The sequence below is a fragment of the Stegostoma tigrinum genome, chromosome 14 (genome assembly GCF_030684315.1).
Source record: "Stegostoma tigrinum isolate sSteTig4 chromosome 14, sSteTig4.hap1, whole genome shotgun sequence".
NCBI classification, from domain to species: Eukaryota; Metazoa; Chordata; class Chondrichthyes; order Orectolobiformes; family Stegostomatidae; genus Stegostoma; species Stegostoma tigrinum.
In genome coordinates, this window is record NC_081367.1 from 66733576 (window position 1) to 66754087 (window position 20512).

General features: G+C 42.7%; 1 protein-coding gene across 2 annotated transcripts in view; it reads right to left on the reverse strand.

The window, feature by feature from the left end:
- Positions 1 to 7237: 7237 nt before the first annotated feature.
- Positions 7238 to 20512, reverse strand: part of eif2a (eukaryotic translation initiation factor 2A) — a 67686-nt gene continuing 54411 nt past the window's right edge. For both annotated transcript variants that reach the window (XM_048541796.2, XM_048541794.2), the window contains exons 11-14: positions 18446 to 18556; positions 18135 to 18251; positions 17843 to 17908; positions 7238 to 14457 (exon numbers count right to left, since the gene is read on the reverse strand). In XM_048541796.2, coding sequence (XP_048397753.1) covers positions 14392 to 14457; positions 17843 to 17908; positions 18135 to 18251; positions 18446 to 18556 — 360 coding nt within the window. In that variant the 3' untranslated portion in view covers positions 7238 to 14391. The remainder of the gene's footprint in view (positions 14458 to 17842; positions 17909 to 18134; positions 18252 to 18445; positions 18557 to 20512) is intronic.

Consider the following 20512-nt stretch of genomic DNA (forward strand, 5'->3'; position numbering starts at 1 on the left):
GGGGAGGGGGCACGTGATCAACACCCCCGTCACGTGACCCCCCAAACTGCTACTTTGGCACCCAGCAGCCTCCAAGCACTGACAATGTCCTAGAGATAATGGGAACTGCAGATGCTGGAGATTCCAAGATAATAAAATGTGAGGCTGGATGAACACAGCAGGCCAAGCAGCATCTCAGGAGCACAAAAGCTGACGTTTCGGGCCTAGACCCTTCATCAGAGCACCTTTGGGCCAGGAGATCCAGGTTCAAGTCCCACCTGCCCCAAAGGTGTGCAAATGGCACCTCTCAACAGGATGATTAGAAAACATGCCTCAAGTCTTATGAGAGATAATGGGAACTGCAGATGCTGGAGAATTCCAAGATAATAAAATGTGAGGCTGGATGAACACAGCAGCATCTCAGGAGCACAAAAGCTTCCAAGCAGCATCTCAGGAGCACAAAAGCTTGCCAAGCAGCATCTCAGGAGCACAAAAGCTGCCAAGCAGCATCTCAGGAGCACAAAAGCTCCTGAGATGCTGCTTGGCCTGCTGTGTTCATCCAGCCTCACATTTTATTATCAAGTCTTATGAGGGTCAGTGGAGGCGGAGCCCAGAGGAAGGATAAAAAGGATCAAAGTGATTGTTGATGGTGAACTCAGGAAGACGAAAAGCTAGGTAGCTGTTAATGAGGACGATGAGTGGGTGCAAAAGAGGTTGGCTGCGCTCAAAGCAATCCACATCCACGCGAAAGTACTACAGATGCTGGATCTGAGGAAAAGTCACTGGCAGAAGACTGTGTGGTGGTAGAGAGTCGACTTTCAGACTGCAGTCCTGTCACCATTGGTGTGCCGCAAGGTTTGGTACTGGTCCACTGATTCTCATCATTTATATAAATGATTTGAATGTGAATATAGCACATATGGTTAGTAAGTTTGCAAATGATACCAAAATTGGAGGTGTAGTGGACAGCAAAGAAGGTTACAATGGGATCTTGATCAGATAGGCCAGTGGGCCAAGGAATGGCAGATGGAGTTTAATTTAGGTGAATGTCAGGTGCTGCACTTTGGAGAGGCAAATCAGGGCAGGACTTGTACACTTAATGATAAGATCCTGGAAAGTGTTGCTGAATAAGGACACCTCGGAGTGCAGGTTCATAGTTCCTTGAAAGTGGAGTTGCAGATAGATAGCAAAGTGAAGAAGGCATTTGTTATGCTTGCTCTGTTTGGTCAGTGTATTGACTCTAGGAATTAGGAGGTCATGTTTTGCCTGTACAAGACACTAGTTAGGCCTCTACTGGAACACTGTACAATTCTAGTCTCCCTGCTATAGGAAGGATATTGTGAAATTTGAAAGAGTTCAGAATAGATTTGAGAATGTTGCCAGGGCTAGAGAGTTTGAGCTATAGGCAGAGGCTAAATAGGCTGGGACTATTTTCCCTGGAATGTCAGAGGCTGAAGGATGACCCTTCATAGAGGTTTATAAAATTATGAGGAGCATGGATAGGGTAAATAGACAATGTCTTTTTTCCCAGGGTGGGGTGGGGGGAGAGTACTAAACTGAACAGCACAAGTTTAAAGTGAGAAGGGAAAGATTTAAAAGGGAGATATGGGCAGCTTTTTTCACAGAGGATATGCATGTATGGAATGAGCTGCCAGAGGAAGTGATGGAGATTGGTATAATTACAAAATTGAAAAGGATCTTGATGTGTATATGCATAGAAAGGGTTTAGAGGGATATGGGCCAATCCTGGCAATAGGATCAGTTATGTTTAAGATATCTGGTCAGCATGGACAAGTCGGACCAAAGAATCTGTTTCCATGCTGTACATCTCTGTGTCTCCTAGACCTGAAATATTAAGTCTGATTTCTGTCCACAGACTTGCTGAGATTTTCCAAGAATTTTTAAACATTTTTATTGTTGGCCTTGTCATGACAGAATCTGAGATTGGGACTTGGTAAAGGACATGGGAAAAGGTGTTCGGCCTCTAAAATTATTGAACCCTTCAGGCTAAAAGGATGTTTCCCCTTATGGGGAGTCTTGGACCAGAAGGCATAGTCTCAGAATAAAGGGGCTACAATTTAAACTGAGATGAGGAGAAATTTCTTCTCTCCGAGGGTTATGAGCCTTTGGAAGTCATTACCACAGAGAGCTGTAGGGGCAGAGTCCTTCTGCATATTTAAATCTGAGATAGATAGATTCTTGAACAGTAGTTAAATAAAGAGTTGCAGGGAAAACACAGTAGATATGAGGAATGACAGTGCAAGTTTGAACAGCTGAACACCTAGTCTTGTTCCTATTTCTTGTGGTCTTCTGGTCTAACACTGCAAGGTCCCCATGCAGAAAATGAGATGCTGTTCCTCCAGCTTGTGTTGAGCCTCCCGGGACCATTACAGCAAGCTCAAGCCTAAAATGTTGGCATGGGAACACAGAACGCCATTGTCATCAAGATAAATAACACTTTTTCCCAGATGCTATCAGTTCTGAAGAAGAGTCACTGGATTGGACACATTAAGTCTGATTTTCTCCCCACAGACAGAGTCATTGTTCTACAGCATGGAAACAGACTCGTCCACATTGATCAGACATCCTAAATTAATACAGTCCCATTTGCCAGGATTTGGCCCATATCCCACTAAACTCTTCCTGTTCATGTACCCATCCAGATGCCTTTCAATTGTTGTAATTGAACCCGCCTCACCAATTCTTCTGGCTGTTCATTCCATACGTGCACCGCCTGCCAAATCTCCAGCAGTTTCTATTTTTGTTTCAGATCTCCATCATCCACAGTTCTTTGTTCTATCCTCAAGTCCTATGTATCTGACCAACTGGCAAGTGCACAAATGGGGAAGAGCTACCATCTAACACCTTTCTGTCATGATATAACCACAATCTGTTAAATTTGAGCTCCCCTTGTTACTTTAATTGGAATATAAATATATTTTCATGTTTAAAAACGCAGCTGAATTGAAGCTCTATTGAGAAATGACAAAATTTGTCACAGTCATAGTCATAGAGCACAGAAACAGACTCTGTGGTACAACCCATCCATGCTGACCAATTTTCCTAAACTAAACTAGTGCCACTTACCCATGTTTGGCCCATATCCCTCTAAACCTTTCCTATTCATGTACCTGTTCAAATGTCTTTTAAATGTTATAAATGTGCCTGCATCTACCACTTCCCCTGGCAGTTCATTCCACACACAGACCACCCTCTGTGTAAAAAAAGTTGCCCCTCAGTTCCTTTTTCAATCTTTCTCCTCTCACCTTAAAAACGTGCCCTCTAGTTTTGAAGTCCCCTACCCTAGGGAAAAGACCTTCACTATTCATCTTGTCTGTGTCCCTCATGATCTACGTATTTTCTGGAATGCCCATTCAAAACTGTTTTGTATATTTTTATATTCATTTATTGATGAATAAAATACATCGATGAAATTTTTAAAAAATGAATAAATGGTTTGGGATGAAAAAAAAGATTGTATAGCCATAAATAAAGTGATAACTTTTTGTTGTCAGAGAACAAATAAAGCTTCATAGATGGATTATTAGCATAGATTTAAAGTAGGGACTGGAGGTTTAGAGGGCACATGAGGAAAATATTTTAATTAGAGGTTTTGAAAAGGTTCCCCATGGCAGGCTCATTCATAAAGTCAGGAGGTATGGGATACAGGGTGATTTGGCTGTCTGGATTCAGAGTTGGTTGGCTGACAGGAGGCAGAGAGTGGTTGTAGATGGTAAGTATTCTGCCTGGAGGTCAGTGCTGAGTGGTGTCCCGCAGGGCTCTGTTCTTGGGCCTCTGCTCTTTGTAGTTTTTATAAATGACTTGGATGAGGAGGTTGAGGGGTGGGTTAGTATGTTTGCTGATGACACAAAGGTTGGAGGTGCCGTTGATAGTATCGAGGGCTATTGCAGGCTTCAGCGAGACATTGACAGTGTGCAGAGCTGGGCTGAGAAATGGCAGATTCAACCTGGATAACTGTAAAGCATTTTGCAAGGTCGAACTTAAATGCTGAGTATAGGATTAAAGGCAGGATTCTCGGCAGTGTGGAGGAACAGCAGGATCTTGGTGTTCAAGTGCATAGCTCCCTCAAAGTTGCCACCCAAGTGGATAAGGTTGTTAAGAAAGCATATGGTGTTTTGGCTTTCATTAACAGGGTAATCGAGTTTAAGAGCCGCGAGGTTTTGCTGCAGCTCTACAAAACCCTGGTGAGACCACACTTGGAATATTGTGTCCAGTTCTGGTCGCCCTATTATAGGAAAGATGTGGAGGCTTTGGAGAGGGTGCAAAGGAGGTTTACCAGGATGCTGCCTGGACTGGACGGCTTGTCTTACGAGGAAAGGTTGTCGGAGCTCGGACTTTTCTCTCTGGAGAGAAGGAGGAAGAGAGGTGACCTGATCGAGAGGTGACCTGATCGAGGTGTACAAGGTAATGAGAGGCATGGGTAGAGTCGATAGCCAGAGACTTTTCCCCAGGGCAGGATTGACTGCCACGAGGGGTCATAGTTTTAAGGTGTTAGGAAGAAGGTATAGAGGAGATGTCAGAGGGAGGTTCTTCACCCAGAGAGTTGTAAGCGCATGGAATAGTTTGCCAGTGGTAGTCGTGGAAGCGGAGTCATTTGTGACATTTAAGCGACTGCTGCTCATGCACATGGACAGCAGTGAATTGAATGGAATGTAGTTTAGGTTATTTTATTTTTGGATTATGATTATTCCACAGCACAACATCGTGGGCCGAAGGGCCTGTACTGTGCTGTACTTTTCCATGTTCTATGTTCTAGAGGCTGACGGGAGTCTGGAACTCACTTCCTGTGAGGGTGGGAGAGGCAGAAACCCTCATAACATTTAGGTGGTATTTAGATGTGCACATGCAAAGCCAAGGCGTAGACGATACTGGAAAATGGGATTAGAATATTTTGGTGGTTGTTCCTGACAGGTGCAACTCAGCTTGCCAGGCAGTATCTGGAGAGGGAAACAGTCACGCTCTATTTGAAACTTCAACTTTGTTTTTCTCTCCATGGACGCTATCACATCCACTAAGTTTCTCCAGCACTTTCTGATGTTACTACTGTGCCACATATATATGTGTACATACATGTGTGTGCGCGTGTGTGGGTATATGTATGTATATATGTATAATGTATGCTTGCACACGCATATATATACTGTATAATATACACGTGGATACTAGAACTTGCTAATGGCATTACAGATCTACCTACAGCAAATAGACTGGAGCAAAGCAAGAAGACAGGTCTTCACCATCTTCTCAAAGGCCACAAAAGACGTGTAATAAATAAAAACCAAAAGAACTGTGGATGCTGCAAGTCAGAAACAAAAATAGAAATCGCTGGAAAAGCTCAGCAGCATCTGTGCGCAGAAATCAAACGTTTCGGGTCGAGTTACCCTTCCTCAGAACTGATGGTAGCTTGGAAAATGTAGGTTCATATGCATAAGATAGAGTTGGGGGGAGGGGGTAAGGAATAATTTCCAAGTGGGGATAGAGCCCAGACAGCAAGAAGAACAGTTAAATAGACAAAGGAATGGGTAACATCTGGCTAGGAGGGTGAATATGGACACTGTTAGTGGCTAACAATAGGTGCTATGTAATAGCAGGCTATGTGAAGCAACACTTCACTCGCACTTCCGAGAATCTAGTGTACTGCTATGCTGCTCACAACGTGATCTCCTCTACATTGGGGAAACGAAGCGAAGACTTGGTGACCGCTTCGCAGAACATCTGCGCTCTGCTCGTAAAAAAGACCCTGAACTACTTGTTGCCTGCCACTTCAATGCACCACCTTGCTCCCTGGCCAACATCTCTGTCTCTGGCTTGACACAGTGTTCCAGTGAAGCCCAGCGCAAGCTGGAGGAACAACACCTCATTTTCCGCTTGGGGACCCTATAGCCCTCTGGATGCAATATTGAGTTCAATCATTTTAGGGCCTAAACTCCCCCATGTCCCAGCCCCTCACCCCACACACCAGGCCTTGTTACCTTGTAGCCTGCCACTACACACCCTCTGTTGTTAGTCACTAACAGTCCCCATTAACAACTATTCACCCTCCCAGCCTGATCATTAGCAACTCCTTTATCTGTCCAACTGTCTTTCCTTTTCTTTGGGCTCTATCCTATCATTTACTCCCTACTCCACTCACTTCCCTATTTTCTGCATATAAACTGACGTTTTCCCGGCCACCATCAGTTCTGAGGAAGGGTCACTGGACCCGAAACATTAACTCCGATTTCTCCTCCACAGATGCTGCCAGACCTGCTGAGCCTTGCCAGCAACTTTGTTTTTGTTCCTGATTTACAGCATCCGCAGTTCTTTTGGTTTTTATTTATGTGATAACATGTGGGCTATGCAACATGCAATAAATGCTGGCCCAGACAGCAATGCACTACATCCTATGAATGAATTTAAAAGGAATTATTCCAGTACACATAACAAGTAAAAGTTAAAATTCTTACAAAGCTGCTAAATTCAAGTCCCACAGCAGGAAATGAGCAGAAAACATCAAAGGTGCTGCTCTGTCAGAAGTGATTAAAATGAAATCATAGAATCATTGGATGCCTACAGTGTGGAAACAGGCCACACTGAACCTCAGAGCATCCCACCCAGACCCATCCCCCTATAACCCACCTAATCTACACCTCCCTGAACACTATGGGCAATTTAGCATGGCCAATCCACCTAACCTGCACATCTTTGGACTGTGGGAGGAAAGAGCTGCTGAGTTTCACCAACAATTTAAGTTTTTTATTTCAGATCTCTAGTATCCACAGTTGTTTGTTTTATTTTGTTATGTGGTGCATTGAAGTGGCACTATCTACTGTGGCAGGACATGAACACGTCCCCAGACCTGAAAAAGGGTCTCGGCCCGAAACGTCAGCCTTCCTGCTCCTTTGATGCTGCTTGGCCTGCTGTGTTCATCCAGCTCTACACCTCGTTATCCCCAGACCTGGGTGTCCGGATGAATAGTCTGGGACAAAACCCCTATACTACTGCGTCCAAAGTTATGGGAAGTGCTCTAAAGATACTTTTAGGGTCAGCAGTTCTGATTTTATGTCGCTCCAATAGGAATCATGGGTCTGAAGGAACATTTACAGATCATCATCTGATCAAAGAGATCATGGGATATAATTAAGCACGAAGGTAAAGCCTGAGACATTTAGAATGACAATTTGATCCCAAAAGATCATTTGGTCTCGGAGATGAATTCACAGTCAAACACAGATAGAAGTCACAAATAATGCAGATGTGACAGATTTACACTTTATTGAACCCTTCATAAAAACAAACTGCAGTGTTTATAACAAGCAAGTGTTTGATCTTAAATCAATGAACAGCTACAGCACGAGGTTGTTTAGTTCACTGTACCCATGCAACACTCCGCAAGGGCAAATCTCACTCCTGGCCTTTCCTCATAGCTCTGTAGGTTTTTTTCCTCTCCCAGTTGCACATGTCCTTTCAAAAGACATAAATATATCTGCCTCCATCATATTCTGAGGCAGTGCATTCGAGATGATAACTACTCTCTGTGTTAAAAAAGTCTTTTCTGCCTGCTACCTCTGGCTGTTTTTACAAATACCAGAACCATTCCCCTATGGTTCTTGACACTTAATGCATTGTAATAGCATCTCCCCATTGACTTTGCCCATTGTCCTCTCTTTGTCAGATCTCCTCTCATCTTCGGCAATGTCAGAAGAATGCATTTTTATCCATGCACCTGAAATCACTCATCCTTGGAACCATTCTTGGGAATCATTTCTATTTCCGGTGTACAGCATTCAAAGTGACTAATATAAATTAAGTAATGACTTTGTATCAAAACTGAGGTCTTGACTCCAGACCCCAGCATTGCTGGCAGGCCAGAACTTTTTGCCCATCCCTATTTGCCCTTGAGAAGGTGATAGTGAGCTGCCCTTTTGAACCACTGCAGTCCATAGTCCACTGTACTTTGACCCACAATGCTCTTAGGGATGGAATTCCAGGATTTTGATTCAGCAACATTGAAGGAATGGCAATATATTATATTACCAAGTCAGGATATTGAGTGACTTGGAGGGGAACTTGTGGTGGTGTTCCTGCTACGGTGTGTCGGTGGTGGAGGGAGCAGATTTGGTGCCAATCAAGCAGGCTGCTTTGTCCTAGATGGTATCCAGCTTCTTTAAAGATGTTGGAGCTGCACCCATCTGGACAAGTGGGGACTATTCACTCACAGAAATAATGGGAACTGCAGACGCTGGAGAATCCGAGATAACAAAGTGTGGTGCTGATGAACACAGCAGGCCAAGCAGCGTCTTAGGCATCATCAGAAAAACGGGATGGGGAGAGGGTTCTGAAATAAATAGGGAGAAAGGGGGAGGCAGGTCGAAGATAGATAGAGGAGAAGATAGGTGAAGAGGAGACAGACAAGTTAAAGGGGTGGGGATGGAGCCTGTAGAGGTGAGTGTAGGTGGGGAGGTAGGGAGGGGATACGTCAGTCTGGTGAGGACAGACAGGTCAAGGGGGCAGGATGAGGTTAGTAGGAAGGAAATGGAGGTGTGGCTTGAGGTGGGAGGAGGGGATAGGTGACAGGAAGAACAGGTTAGGGAGGCGGGGATGAGCTGGGCTGGTTTTGGGATGCGGTGGGGGAAGGGGAGATTTTGAAGCTTGTGAGTTCCACATTGATACCATTGGGCTGCAGGGTTCCCAAGTGGAATATGAGTTGCTGTTCCTGCCACCTTTGGGTGGCATCATTGTGGCACTGCAGGAGCCCCATGATGGACATGTTATCTGAGGAATGGGAGGGGGAGTGGAAATGGTTTGCGACTGGGAGGTGCAGTTGTTTATTGCGAACCGAGCTTAGGTGTTCTGCAAAGCAGTCCCCAAGCTTCCGCTTGGTTTCCCCAGTGTCGAGGAAGCCACAGCAGATAAAGTATACCACATTGGCAGTTGTGCAGGTGAACTTCTGCTTGATGTGGAAAGTCATCTTGGGGCCTGGGATAGGTCACTCACACTCCTGACTTGCAGATGGTAACAGCATTGAATGTCGACAGGTGGTGGTTAGATTGACTCTTATTAGAGATGACTTTGCCACTCCACGTAATAATTAAAGTCACTCAAGTAACGTACAATACTTTTTATATGCCCTCATCATCTCCCGATTTAATCTCTGTTCTACCATATAGCTTCTGTTAAGGGGCCTATAGACGACTCCTACCAGTGTCTTCTTCCCCTTGTCGTACCTGACTTTCACCATTTAATTCTGATCCAGTTCTGAGGAAGGGTCCCAGACCGGAAACGTTAACTCTGTTTTCTCCTTCACAGATGCTGCCAGACCTGCTGAGCTCTTCCAGCAACTTTGTTTTTGTTCCTGATTTACAGCATCCGCAGTTCTTTTGGTTTCTAATTCCGATCATACTTATTCCATCCCGAACCAACAATGCTACCTCAATACTCTTTCGTTCCAGCTTTCTTTTCAAAAAGTCACAAACTCCTGAATACTTAATTCCCAGCTTTGATCTCCTTGCAAACTAGCTTTCGTAGCAGCTGTAAGATCCTAAACATTAACCTATATTTCAGCCATTTGTTTTCTTCCAAGTACCATTCACATTCAAATAGAGCCATTAATTTTGCCCTTTTTTTAAAACCATTTTTCCTTCTTTAATCCCATTTACTGCTGTTTTTCAACATTTGTATACTCTGTCCTTCCTGACCCACTCTGGGTATCGTTATCCAAATAGCTGCTCTATAATTATGCCATATTCTATAAGACCATAAGATATGGGAGCAGAATTAAACCATTCAGCTCATCAAGTCGATTCGATCACAGCTGATATGTTTCTCTTCTTTGGCCTACATTTCCTCATCTCCCAAACGCTCCACACACTAATTTCTTCAAAGCCCCGTCTGTAGCCTTAGTCACTCAATTTGCTAGACACTGATCCCAGCACAATTCAAGTGGTAGCCTGTAACTCCCCAGACCAACTTCTTTTGAGCTCAGTACCATTGCCAGTGCCTCTCAAATTTAAATCCATTCAATCCACACCAATCTTTCAGCCACACATTTACTTTGGCTTTACTTACGTTGTGCCAGTTTGCCAATGATTGAGTCAGTAATCAAGAGTTAAAGAGATATAGAGCAGGGAAACAGAACCTTCAGTTCAACTTGTCCACGCTGACCAGATATTCTAACTTAATCTTGTCCCATTTTCCAGCATTTAGCCCATATTCCTCTAAATCCTTCCTATTCATTTACCCATCTAAGTGCCTTTTAAAGGCTGTATTTATACCAACCTTCACCACTTGCTCTGACAGTTCATTGCATATGTGCACCACCTTCTGCATGAACACGTTGCCCCTTATGTCCCTTTTAAATCTTCCTATGCTGACCTTAAACCTATGCCCTCTAGTTTTGGACTCCCCTACTGTGGGGAGGAGACCTTGATTATTCACTCAATCCATGACCCTATAAGGTCACTCCTCAGCCTCTGACGCTCCAGGGAAAATAGCCCCAGCCTATTCAGCCTCTCCCTATAGCTCAAGCCTTCTGACCCTGGCCACATCCTTATAAATCTTTTCGGAACCCTCTCACAGGGAGACCAGAGTGGAATGGAAGCTCTGCTTTGTAATTTAGCTCCTAACTAATTAAAATCTTTCATCAGAACCTTTCCAGTCCTATCAGTATTGTTGGTACCAATGTGGACAATGACAACTGAATTCTTTCCCTCCCACTACAAGTTCTTCTCCAGTGCCAAAGAGATTTCCTTAACCCTGGTACTCAGTAGGCAGCACAGCCTTCAGGGCTCAGACACATGACTGCAAACAATATCTATACGTCTCATGATACTGTCCCCAATACACAACTACACTCCTATTTCCTCCCTTCACTTGAGTGGCTCCCTGAACCAAGATGCTGTGATCAGTCTGCGCATCATCTCTACACTTCCCACTCTTGTCTGTGCTGCTTGTAAGAAACTCATAACCTTTGGGCAATTTCAGGGGTCACAGCTCCTCGTTCGCGACATCCTGACCCTCCATACATGCCTCAACTATAGTCACACTCTCCTGCCCCCAATTACAGAACAATTGTCAATTACCCACTCTCTGTGACCACCCTCTGAAGCATAGTGTCAAGGTAACTTTCTCTGATGTAGTCAACATCTATTTGAGGACTCTATGTCCTTGAGTTGCACCCACTTACTACAGATGTGTTCACTGTAGATCACATTGCTCTCAAGCACCTTCCACACGTTGAATCATCAACCCACCACCCATCCTGCCATCATTATATTGATTTAATTAATTAATTATTCTAGATTCCCTGGTCTTTACAACTTATTGTATATGATATTCCATTTTTATATTTTAAAAACTACATTGGTATCAATCATACACTTAGCCAGCTATTTTTCAAAAATCAGGAGGTACCGTAGACAAGTACAAACTAAAGACCATACTTTAAGACTAGAAATACACTCCAGTCCCATTCACCAATCACCTTCTTGCCCTCCAATCAGATCACGCTGCAGTTCATGACATCACTCAGCCAGTGGTGTCAAGGTAGGTTGTCTCTCATTCCATGCCTTTTATCTTCTCCCACTCACCTCTAGTTTAGAAGAGTTTACTTATTACAATAAACCTGAATTCAAGCCTTTACACCACATTCCTTGTTGAACCAAATTTCCAGCAGTACATTCACTTGACCTTCATTCCACTCTACTCATCACATCAATCATAGTCCTAACTCCATACTGCTGAGTAACAGCTACCATTGTAAAGTGGCAGAGGACTGTCAATATAGGAGGCTGTGTGTCAATGTGCAATCGATGTCTGCCACTTCATTTCAACAATGTAGCAATACTAGCACTACAGCGATACCACACACAGTCACATGTAAAACATAAAACAAGTGGCCACCCTCAGCAATAACATACCACCTGGTTTCTCATCACAACTAGGGGAATATACACATCTAATAGCTTTTCAATGTGCATTTGCATGGGAAAAGGACACAGCTACAAAAGATGCTCTTTCGAATAAAATTTACTTTTGAATCCAGCCTCAATTTTCTGCACCAGTCAAATTTGCTACAGTTTTCCAGTGGTTGCCTTGATTGGTCAGACATCACACCAATCAATGTGATTGTTTAACAACAACAAGCCATACTGCATACAAACAAAACTTCTCATGAGTTGATCAGCCTAAATGGGCTTCGCCTTTCACACTGTAAACATTTGTGCAACACGTGGTGATGAAGGAGACAAGAACTGAAGACATTTACACTCAGTCAAGCTTGGACAAAAAATAAACTTTACTCCAACAGGTGCATGTTTCATCTATAGATGGGCTGCGAACACAGTTGTTTCCTTTTCCAGGCTTTCAAGTTTGGGCCCACCAACAAAATTCTGGTGGTATGGTGTGTTCATGAGTATTCACGACAGGCTAATGAATGTAGAAATAACAAGGCGTGGAGCTGGATGAACACAGCAGGCCAGGCAGCATCAGAGGAGCAGGAAAGCTGATGTTTTGGATCTGGACCCTTCTTCAGAACTAGGGAGGGGGAAGGGAGCTGGGAAATAAATAGAGGGAGGTGGGGTGGGGCTGGGGTAAGGCAGGTGGGATGGTGATAGGTGAATACAGGTAGGGGATTGGTCAGTGGGGAGGGTGGAGCGGATAGGTGGGAGATAGGTTGTCAGGTCAAGGAGGAGGGAGAGAGGATGGGTGGGGCTGGGGAAATGTAGTTGGGGTGGATGCAGGTACGAGGTAATGGAGATTGGCCGGTGGGAAGGGTGGAGCAGATATGTGGGGCAAGTGATGGATGGGTTGTGTCAGGTCAAAGAGGTGAGAGGGGGAGGGGAGGTGGGATGGTGATAGGTGGATGCAGGTGGGGGGGTAATAGGGATTGGTCAGTGGGAAGGATGGAGCGGATAGGTGGGGAAAATGATGGATGGGTTGTGTCAGGTCAAGCAGGTGAGAGGGAGGATGGAAGATGGGATGGTGATAGGTGGATGGGTCAGTGAGAAGGGTGGGGCAGATAGGTGGGTAAGAAGATGGACAGGTTGTGTCAGATCAAGGAGACGGGAATAAAAGGGAGAGTTGGACATGGGATGAGGCCGGGGTGGGGACATTTTAGAACTGATGCATTCGGTGTTCAAGCCATTGGGCTGTAGGCCCCTGCGGCAGAATATGAGGTGTTGCTCCTCCAGTTTGCGTGTGGCATCATTGTGGCAGTGGAGGTGGCCCAGGATGGACATGTCCTCGTGGGAGTGGGAGTGGGAGTTAAAATGGTTAGCAACTGGAAGGTGTTGTCAATTATTGTGTACAATTACACAGATGCTCCACGAAACGGTTCCATCGGGTGCAAGCTATCAGGTCCTGGCAACTTGTTTGTCTTCAGTCCCATTAGTTTGTCAAATACTTTGTCCCACATGACAGAGACTGACACAAGACCAGTCCTCCAATTAGCACCTTGCTTCTCTGCTGTCTCTGAGTTTTTACACTGTCCTCCACCATGAAGACCGATATATAATTTTGGTTTAACTTATCTGCCATTTCTGTGTTATCTACCAAGAGTCCAATTTTCACTTTAGCTCCTCTTTCTTTTTATATACCTGTAGAAGTTCTTGTTTTTTGTTTTTATATTTGTGCCAAGTCAGTTTTGTCCCTTTTGTTAACTTAGAGCCATATGCTGCTGGTTCCTGAAAAAAATCCCTCATTTTCTGGCCCAGCACCAGTTTTTGCAAATTTATATGCTTTTTGTTTTTGTTTGGACACTCTCCTTGACTTTTTGTTCACTACAAGTAGTTCATCGCTCTCATCCAGTCCCTTTCTTTGATTGGAATAAATTTTTGCTGAGCACAATGAAATATCTGTTTACATATCTGCCACAGCTCATTTACTGATCTTCCCCTTAGTCTATTTTGTCAGGCCTGGCTTTAGACAAGTCTTTCCTAATGCCTCTGTAAAGACCTTTACTTATGTTGAAAACATTGGTTTGAGCACTGACTTCACTCCCTCAAACTGAATTTGAAATTCTACCTTGCACATTATAATTGCTGTCCTGGCCCCCGCCCTCCACACACACAGACACACACACACAAAGTGACTTCGTGGGGCACAAATTGGCTGCCTCGTTCATCTACACTTCAACAATGGATACAGTGAATGCTATTTTATTGGCTGTTCAATAGATCAGAGGTGCTAAATTTGCATTGAAATCTTGAACTGAAATGCGAATTTTTGACCAAAATAGTATATTTTACTCACAATAAACAATTTTTAAAATATTCTGTTATCCTCATTTATTTTAACACTGTCTAAATCTTTTACATTGCATAGTACAATATTTGGATTTTAATCACAAATTCACAATGAAAATAATTTTCCAATGACAAGTGAAAGCAGGTATCTTGAACTTCTTGGGTATATTTACAGGCCCAGTTCCAGGTCTTCCAGCTCCTTCAGAAGAGCATCTTCTTTCAGTATTTTCTCCAGCTGTAAATAGAGGTGTGTAGTCAAATAAATCAATTCATAGCAATGGTGCCAATATAACCAGGTCAGCAGAATAGTTTGAATCAAGAAAAGTTGAATTTGGTTCCCTCCAGCAGCTTAATTGGGCAATTACTTGGCTTGGAGTTGAAACCAAAGACCAGAAAAATCCCAGATTTGATCTTTAATCTCCCTAGAACAAGTTCGTCTCAACCATGTTGTGAAAATGAAGCCTGGGAAACAAGTCTCTGTCTCCATTAATAAGATCTCAGACAGAAAATCAGAAGATAGCAATAGCTGCGGTGACTGACAATTATGAGCTGATCCACAAATCCAAATCCCTTACCCATTACCCCCACAAACCCAAGAAGGATAGAAGATTTCCGATGTCATGTAGTGTGACACTATCGTGCAGACTGCTGCAAATATAGGGAAAAGCATAGGACTTAGAGTCACAGAGATGCAAAGCACGGAAACAGATCCTTTGGTCCAACTCGCCCATGCTGGTCCGATATCCTAAATTGATCTAGTCCTATTTTCCAGCTTTTTGGGCACACAAGATCAATGCAGAGAAAGACAGTAAACAGAAACAGTTGTTGCTCCGTGGAATCAAGTATTAACACTGCTGAGAGTATACTGAGAGTTCCAGGGAATTCTTTAAAGGGGAAGAGGAAATCCTTATTTCTCAAAATAGGCAAGTAAACCTATACTCATACTCATGGATAACAAGGTGTAGAGCTGGATGAATACAGCAGGCCGAACAGCGTCATAGAAGCAGGAAAGCTGACATTTCGGGCCTGGACCATTCTTCAGAGAAAAAAATATCATATTCGTGGATGCAAAAGACAACCAAACACTTGCTGGGGAAAGGCATGACTTTCCCACAGGCAGTGTCACATGAATGCCAAGATTTCAGTGAATGGTAACAGTGGAGAGTACATCCCTGTACCTTTGGAGAGGATGCACCTAGAGTGTGATTTATTATCTGGAAAACTAATTATAAGGGTTATCCATTGTTTATCTGAAGAAATAGTGAACCTACTCCTGGGGAGCAATTTGGCTGGAGCAAAAATAGTGCTTTGTCCCATATTATGGAAAGGTCACATAAGGTCAAGCAGAAAGACCAATTACAGGAAGAGGTTCCAGAGATATTTCCTTCATGCATTGTAACCTGAATGATGACTCAACAAAAACCATAACTGAAGATAGTAGGAGCTGCCAATGCAGGAGAATCTGAGATAACACGGCGTGAAGCTGAATGAACACAGCAGGCCAAACAGCATCAGAGGAGCAGGAAAGTTGACGTTTCAGCACCAAAGACATAATTTGGCTATCTGAAAATTTCTTTGGAGTTATGGATAATCTGAGGGAAATGTTCAGTAAGTCTCCTCCAAAACAAACCGGTGCAGAGTTGAGTTGCCCAATTGGCATTAGCTTAAGCTGAAGTAGGCATGCTGGAATGCTATGTAATAAAAATGAGATTCTGATGAGTAAGTGGAGACCCCCACCCACCAGACAAGTGCACCACAAGTGGGATGGAAGTTCACCAGCTAGTGGTACCACCCCAAATATTGTCAAGAAATGTTAAGGATAGCTGAGGAAGTTGCTAGGGCAGGAAATGGGAATCAGGAAGCCCCAAGGACATATAGGTAGATATTTACTCTGGTCAGATCTTCACAAGAACATGGTGTTGTTTTGGAAAACATGCCATATGTGTCAGATGGTGGGAAAGCCATAACACACAATTAATCTAGAGATAGTAGGAGCTGCCAATGCGAGAGAATCTGAGATAACACGGCGTAAAGCTGATTGAACACAGCTGGCCAAACAGCATCAGAGGAGCAGGAAAGTTGACGTTTCAGGTCGAGACCCTTCTTCAGAAATTTCTGAAGAAGGGTCTCAACCCAAAACATCAACTTTCCTGCTCCTCTGATGCTGCTTGGTCTGCTGTGCTTATCCAGCTTCACACCATGTTATCTCACACAATTAATCTGGTACCTCGAATTCCCACACCAGTCTTTCATCATCTATTTAGTGGACCATTTTTAATAAAAACATAAGCGGGACACCTATATATTCTTACTATTCTGCTACTAGATTCCTAGAGACCATACACATGTGAACAATCACCTTCTAAATTAGTGGATGAGAAGTTAACCAGTTCTTCATTCAATTTGGATTTCTGATGGAGATCCTGTTGCCTGAAGTTTCCAATTTAAATTTTAATTAACATTTTTAACTGCTAGACAAGTGAGGTTAATGCTGATGGATCAAAGCATTGCTCTGAAAAATAAATCAGTGAATGACTGTTGTTGAGTTGAAACAGGCTGAGGGCATCTAATTGTTCTTTCTGTCTGTAAAGAACAAGGGCCAGTGCAATAACATAAGCAGCTTTCAGTACATGCAAGCCGGAATGTCAATGCTAAATTGATTGTCACTTCTCACACTCAGGATTATCCTGTAAATGTTGTCCAAGTGTGCAATCACGTTTAATGTTGTAAATTCTGCAAGCGCAGTCTGGTTGAGTGCGGTCAGTACTAGTTGACAACAGTCAAAGCGAGATGCTGTTAATGCTGTTTGCTGCTTGTTATGAGTATGTGGTTTGATACAAGTTACCCATCTTTATGACATATGGCCTACACCCTGGCATTGCAATGGCACTGAAATTCTTATGTCACATTATTAATTTGTATGATACACAAAATGTCTTTTTGGCAGCATCCTCTTAGTGGTGAGTACTACTCATATCACTACTGCCTTGAATCAAAGCCTGGCTGTTAACTGTCAATCATCAGTAACTTGTGCATGCTTCAAGACAATGTTTCGACCCAACAAGAGTCCACATACCGAACAACCAGCATTCTCCTCCCATGCGCTGTATGTTCTTTCTCCTTTATTTTTGTGATTTATCCTATTTAGTACAAGATGTAATGTTTTGACAAAGTGTGTTCAATAATACTCAATTTGATAATTACTGGTTGGTGGATATTATTATTGTAGATCTGACATAAAGGAGGTGTACGAATGACCATTAAATTATGTTGTGACGCGTATAGGAGAAGGACTAGAGACAGTCAATGTACTCCTCAAGTCTTGACCATAATACATTTCAGAACCCTTCAAACCAGAGTGAAAGCAAGTCATCCTCCATCTTAAGGTCTGTCTAAGGAAGAGGCAAAGCAAACTCCAACCTATGATTTCTCTCATCAGTTACTGATAGATCTACTGTTTGATTTCTGTGTTTCGCTTCAGCATACTAAACCCTTCAGACACTGCTGGGGCAATGAACAGAAACTTGGAGGGCACAGAGCAAACAGACAATTGTTTGGTACTTGGCTATCTGCCAGCTGCATGTAAAACCTGAGATAGAAAGTGTTAACTTTTTTAATACCTGGTTTTTTTCTAGTTGTTTGCCGGATGCTTCTTGCTCTTTTAGTTGTTCAATTGCTTTAAGTTTCTGCAACAAAGAAATACTTTGTTAAGTGGTAAGCAGTCAAAGGTTTTGAGATGCGATCAAACCCATTGCTGTGATAAATGAAGTGAAAAACATGGTTTTACTATTAAAATAGGAAAATATAATTTTAATTCATTAACCAAAATATAAACATCAACATATACACACTGACTTGTGTTGCTGTTCGTCTTCTCCTCAGCTAGTCCCACACATCTTCCCAACAGCTTACCTTTTTGATGTTCTTAATTTTCTTATCAACTTCTGGGTCACCGTGGCCCTCAGAACATTGTACAGCTCTAGGTTCTTGGTCAGATGGCGTTTCATGTGTGCCATCTGACTTGCTCTCCTGCAGGTGGGGAGGCAGGGAAGGAAGGTCATTAATATCAAGAATCTCAGCTTGCTCTCTCATATGCTTTTCTAAAGCCAAGGTCTTATCGGTTTATTTAACAGCAACCACACGGAGAAATGATGCTGAAAGGTTTGAGAAGCAACAGACATGACAAGGATGTTTGTGGTGATTGAACTGGCGTGTGAAAATACCTGCTTTGCTGCCTTTCTAGCCTCTCGTTTCTTTTGATTTTTTAGAGCAGCTTTTGAAAGTTGCTTATCTGCAGTTTGTGGTCTCATGTTCTGAGGTGGCTCCTCTTCATGCTAGTTGGAAAGAAAATAGGTTATACATGAGATGCAGGTGTACATGACATAATAAATAAATATATATTCAATGTACAATCAGCAGCCTTTGGTTTAAAACCTACATATTGTAATTTGTGAATTCAAAATGAGAAGTTCACAGCACAGAACATTTCTCAACATTACACAAACTATGCAACATTTGTTACCAAATTCATTTCAAATCCATTCAATTTCCTTTCTTCCCCTTCTGATGAATCTTGGTAGGTACAATACAAGTCAGGACCCAGCACCTCGCTTTAGTGGACATGTAGAAATTTTGATATTGAATGTCAGCACGCTAAATAGTCATGGGCTGCATTATTGCAAAAACCAGATCCTGCCTTCAACAAACAGACCACCAAACAGCAGTGTCCAGATAACAATCAAGGAGGTAAACTCTTAGTTATTTTCCTATTTCTACTCAAGTGCATTTAGGTCAAATATAATACCGTTGCCCAAGATAACATCAGCAAGACAGGAGGTGAGATAACTTTTACCAAGTTTAAAAATGTATGCATTTATTACATTTTGAACAAAAATTTTGGAAAAACAGCAGCAACTTTTGAATTTGTTTCTCCTTGTTCATTTTTGCTGGGAGGAGGGATTGAGTCAAGTCTTTGGAGTTTGAAGAATGAGAGATTATCTTATTGAAATATCAAAGCTATTGACAGTGTTTGACAGAGTAGAAAGCACATTTCCTCTGGCTCAAAAATCTCAAACAAGTCACTGTCTGAGAATAAGGACTCGCCATTTAGAACTGAGGAGATTTGATTTATTACTGTCATGTGTACCAAGACACAGTGAAAAGTGTTGTCTTATGATGAGGAGAAATATCTTCATTCAGCAAATAGTGCAAATTTTCAGAATTTTCTACCCCCAGGGGACTCAGTTGCTGAGAGCAGTCAGGACAGAGATTGGCAAAAGTTAGTAAGGGAATCAAATAATACAGGTATGGAGTGGGAAGCAAAACCCATATCAGCCATGATCTCACTGAAGAACAAAGTATGAATGAATCTAATGTTCTTATTTATCACTTGAAGATATATTCAAGATAATATATTCTCTTAGATATATTCAACAAGATGAGCATAAGCCTGATATTTCCCTCAGAGGAACTAAAATTGGGAGACTCATACGCTACCGTTGTTAAATGAAGCATAAATGGTATGTATCGGGGCCTGGCAAAATACAGCCTTTGCTTGAATTGGCTAATTTGACATTTAGCACCAGTCTATACGACAGCATCAGAATGGAATCAATTATGTCCATGGTTTTACGGGTCATTACGGGTATGTTTCATTGCGCTCTGCAGTTCAGCTATAAAGTTATTTTCAAATCAATTTCTATACATAACAAATTGGGACATCAACAGATCGTGGGCATTCTAATTTAGAATTCATCCATCAACAAGGTAACAAGCTTAAAACAGCCATATTCAGAACCTGACAACAACCAAATGCAAACCAGCCAAGCCAGTGGATAAGAACAACAAACAGGATTGTGTTCCCTTGCCTAAATTAGTTGGGATCCCAAAGTTGATTGGATGCACATGGACCAGGTGCTGTAGGTTGAGTACCTCTGTTCAAGACAATCTTTAATGCTGGCATGATCATCCTCATCAGCCTGAGCTGGGATATGAATCCCAGAACCAGAAGCTAAGAGGAAAGCATCTAGCTCTGCAGGCAGTTTCCAATGCACAAGAGATTACTTCCATATTATTAACTGTGATTAAGAGCTGCTTGCTACAGTACAGTCATAGATTTTTAGAGCACGGAAATAGGCCTTTTGGTCCAACCTGTCCATGCTGAATGGATATTTATATTAATCTAAACCCATCTGCCAGCATTTGGCCTTCCTGTTCATGTACCCATCCAGATACCTTTTAAATGCTATAATTCACAACTCCCTCTGGAGAGTGCTCCATACAGGCATTAC